General features: G+C 35.4%; 2 protein-coding genes across 7 annotated transcripts; both read right to left on the reverse strand.

Moving 5' to 3' along the window:
- Window positions 1-645: 645 nt before the first annotated feature.
- On the reverse strand, window positions 646-3,661 carry LOC126670666 (phosphopantetheine adenylyltransferase-like). Of its 6 annotated transcripts, none has more exons than XR_008790151.1 (8): window positions 3,324-3,648; window positions 3,151-3,222; window positions 2,770-2,829; window positions 2,501-2,595; window positions 2,089-2,161; window positions 1,185-2,001; window positions 1,012-1,103; window positions 646-882 (listed from the first exon to the last, which is right to left on the reverse strand). XR_008790151.1 is itself a non-coding variant. In XM_056104789.1 (6 exons), exons 1-6 carry the CDS (start codon window positions 3,441-3,443, stop codon window positions 1,885-1,887), a joined length of 534 nt encoding a protein of 177 aa, XP_055960764.1. In that variant the 5' UTR covers window positions 3,444-3,661; the 3' UTR covers window positions 646-1,884. The 6 variants fall into 6 exon arrangements, 2 of the variants coding, with proteins under 2 accessions (XP_055960764.1, XP_050220420.1); XR_008790150.1 differs by having other exon boundaries at window positions 646-923; XR_008790149.1 differs by having other exon boundaries at window positions 646-930.
- A 378-nt stretch (window positions 3,662-4,039) lies between these two features.
- Window positions 4,040-11,540, reverse strand: LOC130014499 (pleiotropic drug resistance protein 3-like). The gene is made up of 24 exons (XM_050364445.2): window positions 10,887-11,540; window positions 10,687-10,810; window positions 10,477-10,559; window positions 10,293-10,377; window positions 10,058-10,217; window positions 9,831-9,907; window positions 9,675-9,728; window positions 9,501-9,591; window positions 9,038-9,339; window positions 8,670-8,951; window positions 8,262-8,575; window positions 8,020-8,180; window positions 7,838-7,941; window positions 7,288-7,441; window positions 7,059-7,199; window positions 6,819-6,892; window positions 6,391-6,723; window positions 6,021-6,311; window positions 5,770-5,853; window positions 5,532-5,665; window positions 5,144-5,371; window positions 4,894-5,065; window positions 4,565-4,819; window positions 4,040-4,492 (listed from the first exon to the last, which is right to left on the reverse strand). The coding sequence occupies exons 1-24, from the start codon at window positions 11,297-11,299 to the stop codon at window positions 4,226-4,228; spliced, it is 4,383 nt and encodes a 1,460-aa protein (XP_050220402.1). The 5' UTR covers window positions 11,300-11,540; the 3' UTR covers window positions 4,040-4,225.
- Window positions 11,541-11,614: the final 74 nt, after the last annotated feature.

Consider the following 11,614-nt stretch of genomic DNA (forward strand, 5'->3'; position numbering starts at 1 on the left):
TATAAAAAAATTATAAATTAAATATGGTTGGCGCTATTTCCAGAGTAATAATTGATAGAGCCAGAGCAAACTTTTTTATTTTGAAAAAAATCATATTTTTTTAATTTGAATCTATTTCTATGTTATCAATAAAAGAGGGTGATTTTGTCAAAATAAAAAATTTTGCTCTGTCATTATCAAATGTTGCTCTGGCAATAACATCACCCATTAAATATAATTAATATTTTCTAATTAACTAATTATAAATTTCAATTAATTTAATTAAACAGGATTTTATCCCGAAACAATTCTCACTCTGAAATTCTCAACACCGCCATCATTCACTCTCGCGGCCGGCTTTTTGCACTCCGACAACCAACCACCGTCGGATTCATCTTGGTGAAGACGAACAGATCTCCATCTTCTCCAAGATCTGTAAAATTATTTAATATTACCCGCGCAACGCGCGGGCATTGACCTAGTTTGATATATTCTTGATGTGTGAAAATAGAAAAGTAACAAATAAAACGGGATGGAGATAGATTATTATTTTGTTAGTCTCTCAAGTACATTTTCCATACAGCACCCATTCATCTTAACTTTTCTGAAAAAATGTACATTTAGTTTTCATTACATTTTCTGGGGAAAAAAAGACTAAACAGCAAGTTTAGGAAAAAAAGGTTTTGAGAAGGATTACAGTTAATCATGGATAAATCAGCAATACACACAATGTTTCAGCAAAATTATGATTTTACAATAACTAGCCAAAAGCTCTGGTTGGTTCAAGTAATTATATCCCTTATCAGGCATGGTATGGTAATGATAGTGTAATCTAACAAGATGCAGTGAATCACCCAGATAGAGCTTAAATTTGCTTCTCCACCTTGCCCATGTAAAACCTTTCTAGCAGTGTCGGAAAACACAAGCCCGCAAATCAGTAGCAGCTAACCACTAGCAGGTCAGAGTTAGTGCATCTCCAAGTACACCAAAGAATCATTCGGAAAAAACAGGATCCTTAAAGAAGATACTCACCGGCAAAAGTTTCAGCTTTTCGCGTAAAGAAATTCTAGCAGAATCTTGTTCAGAATCCCTGGTTTTGCTTTACAATTAGATGCTTCCATCACCTGCAAATGAATTTAATGGTCAAATTAGTCTTCCATAAGAAATCAAAGGAAAGATGATAGAAATGTAATGTCGATTTGTACCTGGCCTGCAAATAAACCTTGAAGCTTGGTTTTGCTTAGATAATACTTTAAGTCTAAAAGAATATAAGTCTAACTGAATTAAGTCTAGACTTCTGAGAAATAGATTAAAAAATTTCACAGTTTACACAGTTGACAAGACAAGAGCACCAGAAAATATGAAAGTGACTGGAAAATCTACAAGGAACTTGGAGTTGCAAAAATCAAATGAACACAAGACAAGTAACTAAAATTAACCGCTGCAAAAAAATAAAATCATAGAAGCAATCAAAAATTTAAGAAAATGATCATCAATCAACATCAGTAAGAAAAAAATTTCAAAACTCTTACTAAATTTTATATAGCAAATTCTTAGAGATCAGTTAGATTCAACAATAGTGTATTATTACAAATCTCCAGTTAAATGAAAATAAATTCTTATAAATGTTATCATCTTACCTAAATTTAATTGACTATAAGAATCCCACCTTTCAGATCTACACAATAATTTGTTCATAATATTGGTTTAAGAGAGTTGTGCAAAGCACAGGCATACATTTTCAGTTTTCTCATAATCCAGTACGAATAGAAACAACTGGATATTCTATGCTATTGTGTGAAAAGCTTATGCGTTGACGTTCCACGTTGTTTAATGTCTACGTATTCTGTAAAAAATAATCTTTTTTAAAAAGCCTTAGAGATCACATGACAACATTGTTCCAATTCATGTGTTGTATGCTACTTCTTGTTTTTGAGCGTTCTCAGCCTCAAGTCTCCTTAACATGGTGGAGCTGAGCTTATCTCCACAAGAACCTCCCGAAAGAAGATCCACAACCTCAATCTGCTCAATGTCCATACATTGATGTTAAGAGCATTGCCAACCTATTTCAAAACATGCAGACCGCACCCAAGAATGGAAAACTCAAACCTTTAAAAGTGGAAAGCCTTTCTCAGCCCTCTTCTTATTAGCTGAGAGCGCACCTGGTACTGTCTCCTTACTGCTGCAAAAACATAAGTTGGCCAAAAATAACTCTGCGCAACTTTAAAATGCATAAAAAAAAAGCATCGCAATTCCTAAATAACTTAGGTAAAATGGCAGCGATTTAACCACACGAAGAAGAATTTGACAAAAATAAAGAAATTGGAGGCATTTTAACTCCATTTACCGTGACCAATACATTTATATTTTAGAGATAGCTACTATCACTCTTGAAGTTAAGTTAAAATTACTGTTTTCCCCTGTGTTTTGAAAAAATATTGTTTCTCCTCTGATATTTAGGTATCAGATAACTAATTCAGTTAAATGTAATTAAAATCTCATGCTGGTAACAGTAACTTACCTAACAACTATAGCCTCCAAATTTGTATCAACAACTGAAGGTCCATATGGATCAATAATAGGTTCAACTTGCACTGCAAGTTCAGATTTTATAGACTGCACAAAAGATATACATTTGATGATGTTAGAGATACAAAACATGCTGAAGCAGACCACTGTAGCAAACACCCTGACCTATAATTTCAATAACCGGGAAAAAAAAAATCTTCGTAGATACAAGAAACTCAAGGGACTGAGAACACCATATCTTTAATTTGAGTAGAAAAATACCTTGATGAAATTTTCAACATTACGCATCCTTTCTTCAACGGGCTGTATCAAGTAAGCAAACTGCAACAACAAAAATTACAGTCTCTTCTATTATCTACAGCATGATATAATAAAAGTTGTATACTTCAAAGCATCTTTATACAAACATTATATGAAGCTATAAATCCTTCTAATGGAAGAAAAATTGAAAATTGTCTATGTTTATCAAAATTTAATTCTAATTCAAATCACACATAACAACATTTGCTTCCCAATTGCAATATTACAACAATCAATTAACAAAAATGTTCCTACTTCCTAAAATAGGGCATTTTAATTTACTTTCAGCTAAGAAAATTTGCATATACAAAAAAAAAATGATTAAGAATAAATAAACCTGACCTGCTTATTAGTTAACATAGGATCGTCACAAACTCCGACAATAATTCGATTTCTAGCAAGCTCGGCTGATGCCTACAATAATCAAAAAGAAAACCTAATATTTTTAATTTTAGAATCAATCAAAGAGAACTAAATCAAAAATTAAATAAATAAAAAAGAGTTAGGTCGGTTACTTTGAGGAAAAGACGATGGCCGTCGTGTAACCGGTCGAAGGTGCCGCCAAGAACAACGGCGTCATACGTATTGGGAGGCGATAATTTAAGCTTGATCGTTGATTCCTCCATAATTCCCATTGTTTCTTAGTAAAAGCAGAATCTCCCGCTCATAATTAGTTAGTTGTGGCTTTGGTGAAGCAAGAACAAGAACAATTTTGCTTAGGAAAAATTACACCTAAGGTTTCTCAACTTTTATGAAAAACTTATTTCGATGTTTGAGCTTTTTATATTACTGTTTCAACTTCTTAAAATTGTGTTAAATGAGTATTTTTAGTCATTTTTCGGTCAACAGACTACTAACATCTTTTTAAAATCATCTTTTTTTTTTGAAATTTGGGGTAGAGGCGAAACATAATGACAACGTCAAGGGTATATGTGACAGTTTTTCTAGATCAGGGTATAAACGAAATAAAGATTAAAGGTGGGGTTTTTTAAGTAATTAAGCCTTTTTTAAAAAACAAATTTTGATATAATTTTATATGTACTAACGTATTATTGCACGCACAATAATCTTTTTTTCTAATAATATGAAGTATTTAAATAAAAACGAGATTTTTGTCTTTTAGCATTACCTATGACGGAAAATATCTAAAATACTTGTTTGATATGTTTTATAAAAGTTGAAATACAAAGAAACAAAAATTTCAGGCACCAATAAAGAAGATTTGGGAAAGTTCAGAAACCATTGTGGATGTGATATTTAAGACTTATATTTTTCCTGTAACTATAATGTTCAATACAGTTCTTGATTCTTCATTCTATTTGTAACATATCAAATGATTAACTATATTGTACTGTCATTTTCACAAAAAAAAACTATATTGTACTGTCTAATCAGACATGATTATGAACAAATTAATTTATCTTCTCTGAAAGTTCAATTTGCCTATAAAATATGCAAAAAGAGAAGCAAAAACAAAAGGGAAGATGATGAGAACAGCAGCAACAACGCCTAAAAAGTCATGGTCATAGCCAAAGTAATCTTGTAAAAAGGCCGAAACAGTTTTCGTCTCGCCGAAAACTAATATTTTTCTCTCAACATCTCCATATTGTGAGGTGAGCATACCCTTTAGCATCCAAGATGTGGGACATATGTAGTATAACCATTTCCACCATTTCGGAATACGCTGCAACAATTTAAATCATCATTTTTATATTGAAGAAGCAATGCATACATTTCAATTATTCGGAAAGCTTACCGGTTCTGGCACAACGAATCCTGCGAACAAAATCAGCATTACGTAGGTGGATGAGGATAGAATAGAAGCCACTTGAATGTTTGGTGTCAAAGCTACTAGCAGCATTCCCATGTAGTTGAAACACAACAATGTGCAGAACAATGCATAAAATGCCCAAAAGATTTTGTAGGCAGACATGGAATAACCGATCATTGGATATGTGATGACCACGTAGATGAGTGCTACGATGAACAAGTATGGCAACTCCACCACCACCTTGTATGTATAACAAAAATGAAGTAATTCGAGCCATACGAAGAATAATAATTCATTTAGTGAAAGATGTCTACCTGCGCAAATGCGTACGCCCATGGAGAATACATTCCTGCAAATCCTTCGCGGTATAACACAGTTCGTTCTGTGGAAACATATGGTAAGACTGAGGAGCAATTGTTTATGCCGAAGAAGATTATTGTAATGTACATTGAGCCAATCATGATGAACATGTCTTGCTGGCTATTTCTGCAAAGATTAATATAACAACATTAATTATTATAAGGGATTAAACACATAATTGAAAAGAAAAATGTGTTGGCTGACATTTTTTGTCCTTTCTGCCAAAACAGTGCGCCAAATAGGATAGATGCGGCAACCATGTAAACAATGCGAGTCAGATTGTACGAAGGACTTCTCCAATACGATAAGTGATGTTTCCACAGGCATGCTCTGAATTGTTCCCAACCACTTTGCGGGTAACGGGTAGGAAAAAACAATTCCTTTGAACCAGGCATTGGTGAACTCAGTTGCTTAATCAATTCTTTGTTCTGCCTGCAGTCGAAGAGTTTTCATTACTCATGTGCAAAAATTCTCATACTTGTGAATGTTATGTGCACAAACAATGTGGACATTCACATTTTCTTTTAAAGAAGCATAATCAAGGCAACCAATTTCATATTTAAAGACATTCACATTTTTTCAAGTTACTTACTTATACAATGTGGACTCTTCATATATTTGTCCAAAATCTACGCCAAGTTCAGTCTCTGCAGATTTGGATGTAACTTCTAACATCCATGTAGCTGGATTGTAATTGTCCTTAATCTTAGGCACTCCAGGAACATTCTGTGCAGTATCAGTTATGTTTTAGTTAGTGTTTTAGCAGCAAGCAGGAGGTGCAAACAATGGTATAAGCAGAAACAAGAACAAATGTTGATGGGAAAAATAACCTCAAAATAATCAATGACCCTGCTTGAATGTTGTCCCAGCGGACCGGAATAGATAATTCGCCCTCCCATTTTAAGAAGGACCAACTACAAATGAATCAGATGCATTAAACTGCAATTATATGCATTTGGTATTTGATATGCATAATACATTACTGATGTCTATAAAGATTCTGGAACAAGATTTCATGTCTTTCTAAGTTGCAGTATTACTAACCAAAAAACATTAGGTTAGGCTGCCGCCATCTGTTTACCTCATCAAATGCCTCGAAAATGTCAATACTTGGCTGGTGGATGGTGCACACAACTGTTCGACCGGTTTCGACTACATTCTTCACTGCCCTCATTACAATTGCAGCTGCTCTTGCATCTAAACTTGTAGTGGGTTCATCCATGAATATGATAGATGGATTGGAAACAAGCTCCACTGCTATGGTCAATCGTTTGCGCTGCCCAGTAGATAATCCATATACTCCTGGCAAGCCTACCAGGGAATCTTTAATCCCATCAAGCTCTATAGTTTCAAGGACTTCATTGACAAACTCCTGAGAAGAGTTCAAGAAAAACAAAAAAATGTCGGTGCAAGAAATAATTATTAGCTCAGGTTTGAGAAGGATGGCATACAGATTTAGTTTTTGGATCGATCTCAGATGGGAGTCGCAACCAGGCAGAGTATGTCAAAGATTCTTCTACTGTTATTTGCGGGGAATGTATGTCGGTTTGCTCAACATAACCTGATATTCTAGCAAAATGATCCTGAACCTTTGGGTACCCGCCAATTCTAATATCTCCTTCAATAGTACCACCTGTTTTCCTTCCACAAAGAACATCCATAAGAGTTGTTTTTCCAGCTCCACTAGCACCCATCAATGCTGTAAGAATACCAGGTCTAAATGAACCTGTGATGTCAGAAAGCAGATGAAGCTTCTTTTCTGCAAAACCTCGTTTTCGCATTTCCTAAAACAGAAAAAGATATAGCACTTTCGATTGTTAATTCTTATGCTTCATGATTACCAGAACCTAGCATAACGAACACAATCTATTATGAATACCAGAGGCGTGTCAACACAGTACTGCAGATCCAGAAATGTTATAGTAAGGGGCTCAAAAGGCAAAATCATCCTTCCTGCAAAATTGAGTAGTTATACTATACCGCTTAAAAGAGGCCTTTAACTATGCCAAAATACTCTGGAAAACTGTAACCTGTTATTCCTGATGTTCTCTGTCTAGATTGCGCCGCTGGAATATGAAAAATACAGAATAGAACACAAAACATAAGATAAACAAAATACCTTTATTGGGTCCTGGACTAGACATAGGATGAGCGTAGTTTTGTATGTTGTCTTTGTCAGCATTATTATCATTATCATCTACTTTCTCTTGCAGTTGATTGTATTTTTCATAAGAAATAATAGCACGCGATCTTCCAGGAGCTGAATGAGTTTCAATGACTTTCATTAGGATACAATGCATTGAACATTGTCTTAAGAATGATTACAAAACGATGCAAATTGAACTCACGTCTCAAAAAGGTTAATGCCAATGTAAAGCCAGTGTTGAAAAGGACTACAAATCCTGTTAAGGCACCAACAGATATCCAGTAAAAGTAACCATCATAGTTCAATCCGCGAGTTTCTAGAGTTAGTTGTCCTATAGTAATGTTGTCAGAGGCAATCTGCGTTTAAAATAACAGAAAGAAATGACTCATTTAGAATAAATTGACAAACTAAGAGTCTATCAATTTTAAGGTTTTCATGAAATCTTTTCAAGAAAAAGTATCACTAGCTTCAATTATAATTAAAACTTTTCATGTAAGCTATTAGATGACAGATTCAAAACATGAGAATGATGTCTCGACCTCCATATGAAAATGTACATAACGTAACTATGCCCAGTAGGAACATAACATTTCAATTCATAGCATTTTGTTCGTACACCTAGTTTAGTTTTTACTATAAACAAACTGTTTGTCAATGTTTAAACCCGGCAGTCTAAATTTGATACTGGTTTTGTTCTAAGAATTAATGGCATTGCCTCTCGACATGTCCAATGTGCATCAGCTAGAAGTTACCTTCTGCCAACGAGGAGCAAGAAACTCATTCACAGACAATCCAATCTCCCCATAGGTCAATGGGGCAATCCAAAATCCCCAGTCCAACCAAGCAGGCATAGATGCTGCAAAACAAAACTAGCAGATGAGAGAAGTTGTATTGGAGCAATCAGTTGAAGCAAGAATAGCTAAAAGAAACTTACGCCTCGGGATTATGAAGCCGCCAAACAAGAAATTAATTAATATAAAGAGACTCCCTATAGTTGTTGAAGCTACCATAGTTTGGCAGACTGAGGCGATAAAGCGAAACATGGATAACGATGTTAGGTGTACCACAAAAAGTAGAAGAAACTGGCGGAAGAACCTGAGGAACACAAAAAACAAAGTATATGTGAAAATAAGTGATGATCCTAGGAAAATCATTTTTCGTGAAGGCGGGACTCACCTTCCAGCCTCAGGGCTGAAACCAATAACATAGTAAGTAAGAGACGTCCAAACTAAAGCTTCCAAGAATGAAACGGGAATTTTAAGAATTGTAGCAGGAATAACATAAGCCCACGCAGGGTAAAAGCACAACTCTTTCTGTTTATGGAAAACTGCAAGTCTTACGACGGTCATTTGCAACTCTGGAAATCCATCAACAAGTAATAGGATGAGTGCATAGAACATGGCACTCATGTAATCATTCGCGTGGATCACATCAACAGATAATGTAGAGCGTAGTAGAACTGTCATTGTAATTGCACCAACAATCACTAACTGCAGAGAACAGAGTTTTTAGAGGTGACCTCAGATAGAAAGGGGCCAAGTATAAGCCAATTGTTCATAGCATTTTGAACTTAAAGAAAGCTACCTGTACAGTTTTGAACACATAGATGAAGGCATTTCTCTTCATTAGAAGAAACTCTCTCCTGGCACAAGCTTTAAATAGCTCGCCTTTTGGTAATGAGTACTTTTTGAAGGACAATGCACTCTTGTGGATTTCAGACTTTGCAAATGGCTCTGAAAGCTCCTCGTTTAGTTTCTGGCCAAGATGACTTCCATTGAATTTCTTAGCAAACTGATTGATAGAAACATAACTGTACGGTTTATCTGTGCGACACCAATACTGAGCCTGATCTTTTACAGAGATAACCTGGACAAGTAAGTAAAATGGTAATTCAATAGATTTCTGATTTGTAAATTCTGACCTGCTAGGGAACTTCAGACTCAGAGGTTTACCTCTTGAAGGAAGTCAGCAACTCCTTTCCTTTCAGGGCATCTGAACCCACAATCCTCAAAGAATTCGCAGATACTGAGACGTGGACCATGATAAACAATCTTTCCCTCAGCCATCAGAATGACATCGTCAAATAGATCAAAGGTTTCTGGTGCTGGCTGGAGAAGCGAAATCAATGCCGTAGCATCTGTAATATGCACTAAATGCTGAAGACAGGATACAATCTGAAAAGCAGTGGAACTGTCTAAGCCGTTTGATATTTCATCCATGAATAGTGCTTTTGTAGGTCCCACAATCATCTCTCCTACGAACAAAGCAATGAACGAAATCATGAAAGCAGACTGGAATCAAGTTCAACCTTACTACTTTGATTCTTGTGTTTGGCATAATATCAACCTTACTACTAAAACAATCTTATAAATATAAAAGGTTTTCCCTCCTTACATCACACATATATTAACTCACCTGTGGTTAACCGTTTCTTCTCACCACCAGAGATACCCCTTCTCATCGCATCCCCAACCATTGTGTCAGCACAAAAATCAAGTCCCAAAATCTGAAACAAAAAAGCATATCCATATAAACTGTTCTGCAATGCTGAAAACATCAACCTGTTAAACATGTATTGTTATTAGCTACCTTCAAAATGTAGTCTGTCTGAAGATTACTTTCCAGTCCTTCCACTGCTACTGCCTGCCGCAGGGAGAGTAATTCATTTATTGGCATCTTAGGCATTCAATGCATTATGTATGAAAACCATCTTTTAGTGAATCTGGGACGTGACTAAACGGGTACCTTCATGTAAGCATCCACATCGGTATCTGGGATTATCCCTGCCTCCTTCTCTCTTCTGCTCACTTCCTTCATGATTTCTTATGGTACAAAAATAAGTAAGTAAGAGTGAGAGAGAGCATCAGAAGTTAATAAATTCATACGAAAATGAAATAATAAAGATTTCAGCCAACTTGGAATTTCAAAATGAATGTTAAAACATGTAGCTCCTGTGATCAAAGTAAGCTTACCAGCTCGGCTCCCAGTTCCCTGACATTGAGCAGAAAAATCAATTGTTTCCCTAACTGTCATATCTGGAATATGCAGGTCATTTTGGCTTATATAAGCTGAGGTCTTTTGAGGAACAAACTCTTGTAATTTGTATCCGTTGTAAGATATATCTCCTTTAACCTGTTCAATAACAACATTTAATCAAATTTTTTGATAAAATATTTAATGTATTCATTTAAGAAGCATAAAGAGAACCTGCAGAGATTGGCTCAATTTCCCAGACAATGCCAATAAGAAAGTAGTTTTACCACAACCTGGTGGACCAAGCAGTAAAGTCATCCTGCAATAATAGATTAACACACAACAACTTGTTTCGTTATCAACTTACTATTTTGAAATGCTACCAAAGTCAACTAACTATAGCTCCAATTTATGTTACCTGCTTGGCTTTATAATGCCATTGACATCTTTTAATATGCTAATCTTGGCTTCTTGTTTTGAACAAGCTATATTGAAAAACTCCTGAAAAAACTCGCATGGAATTAGCACTCTCTAAATCTCTTCATGGAAGCATCAATGATGTGTATAAACTATTCCAATTCTTTTTACTATGAAAGAAAATATTTTAGTTTAATTTACGATTACTTACTGAAAGCACGCTTTTAGCAGTGTTCCAAAGAGTTGGAAGAGGTCTGCCATGAACAACCTTACACTCTGCTTCAACCCACAGATTCTTGTATCTCACCTCTACGGTGGGTAGTTGTACACCAACTCTGAAAATTTTCAAACAGAACCAAGTTTAACATTATCTATGTGTTAGAGATTGGTAAAGAGCGAAAGGTTAATTACTTGTTAATTCTTTTTCCAAGCTTTTTCAGTAATCGTAGATTGTCATGTTCGATATGTTTGATTAGCTTTTCTATGAACATGTGTCGCTCTTGAGCTCCAAATGTGGCAACATCAACAACTCTTTTGGCTTTAGCATCCGAGGCGTTTGGTTCCTCTGCAAATAGAGCAGTAGTAATTCTTCGATAGGTAGGTAATCTTTCAATAGCAGCCCACTGCAACTGAATTTCTTCTTCATGATGCTCAGAAACCACAGGTGAACTCAATCCTGAAGCATGATGACTACCAAATGAAACATGACGACTACTTCTAAACGAAACACGACGACTACTTCTGAATGAGGATTTTATGCTTCCTCCCTCTGCTAACTCATTCCTGAATGACTCTATTTCATCAAGACCAACTAGCTGAGCCATTAGAAGAAATTAGACAGTAGACTTAAGCTACAAGTAATCACACGGAGACATGTTAACAAACCGTAGAGTGCAAGGCATTCCTCAGTTAATTACATAGAAATCTGATGAACATATTAAGCGAAGAAGCAAATAGCCGCAAAACATGGTGTCAGTAGGATTTTAAAAATAGATAAATTAGTTGTTAGCTAGTGAAGTTGAATTGGCTCATTAAGTAATGGCTTGCCTGGATGAGGCGTTGAATATGTTTTTTCAATGGTTTGTTTAGTAATATTATATAGATTGAAGAGACATATGCAGTGAATCATGTTAGATTTA

Source organism: Mercurialis annua, linkage group LG2 (assembly GCF_937616625.2).
Source record: "Mercurialis annua linkage group LG2, ddMerAnnu1.2, whole genome shotgun sequence".
Taxonomy (NCBI): Eukaryota; Viridiplantae; Streptophyta; class Magnoliopsida; order Malpighiales; family Euphorbiaceae; genus Mercurialis; species Mercurialis annua.

Excerpts from the sequence above, each read along its gene's own strand:
- LOC126670666 (XM_050364463.2), bottom strand. The coding sequence starts at position 3,443 with ATGGGAATTATGGAGGAATCAACGATCAAGCTTAAATTATCGCCTCCC. Across the intron at positions 2,830-3,150 it reads CTATGTTAACTAATAAGCAG|TTTGCTTACTTGATACAGCC; the intron begins GTCAGGTTTATT and ends TTGTTGTTGCAG. Across the intron at positions 2,596-2,769 it reads ATGTTGAAAATTTCATCAAG|TCTATAAAATCTGAACTTGC; the intron begins GTATTTTTCTAC and ends TCTTTTGTGCAG.
- LOC130014499 (XM_050364445.2), bottom strand. The coding sequence starts at position 11,299 with ATGGCTCAGCTAGTTGGTCTTGATGAAATAGAGTCATTCAGGAATGAG. Across the intron at positions 7,942-8,019 it reads CGGCTTCATAATCCCGAGGC|CATCTATGCCTGCTTGGTTG; the intron begins GTAAGTTTCTTT and ends TTTGTTTTGCAG. Across the intron at positions 6,312-6,390 it reads TCGATCCAAAAACTAAATCT|GAGTTTGTCAATGAAGTCCT; the intron begins GTATGCCATCCT and ends AACTCTTCTCAG.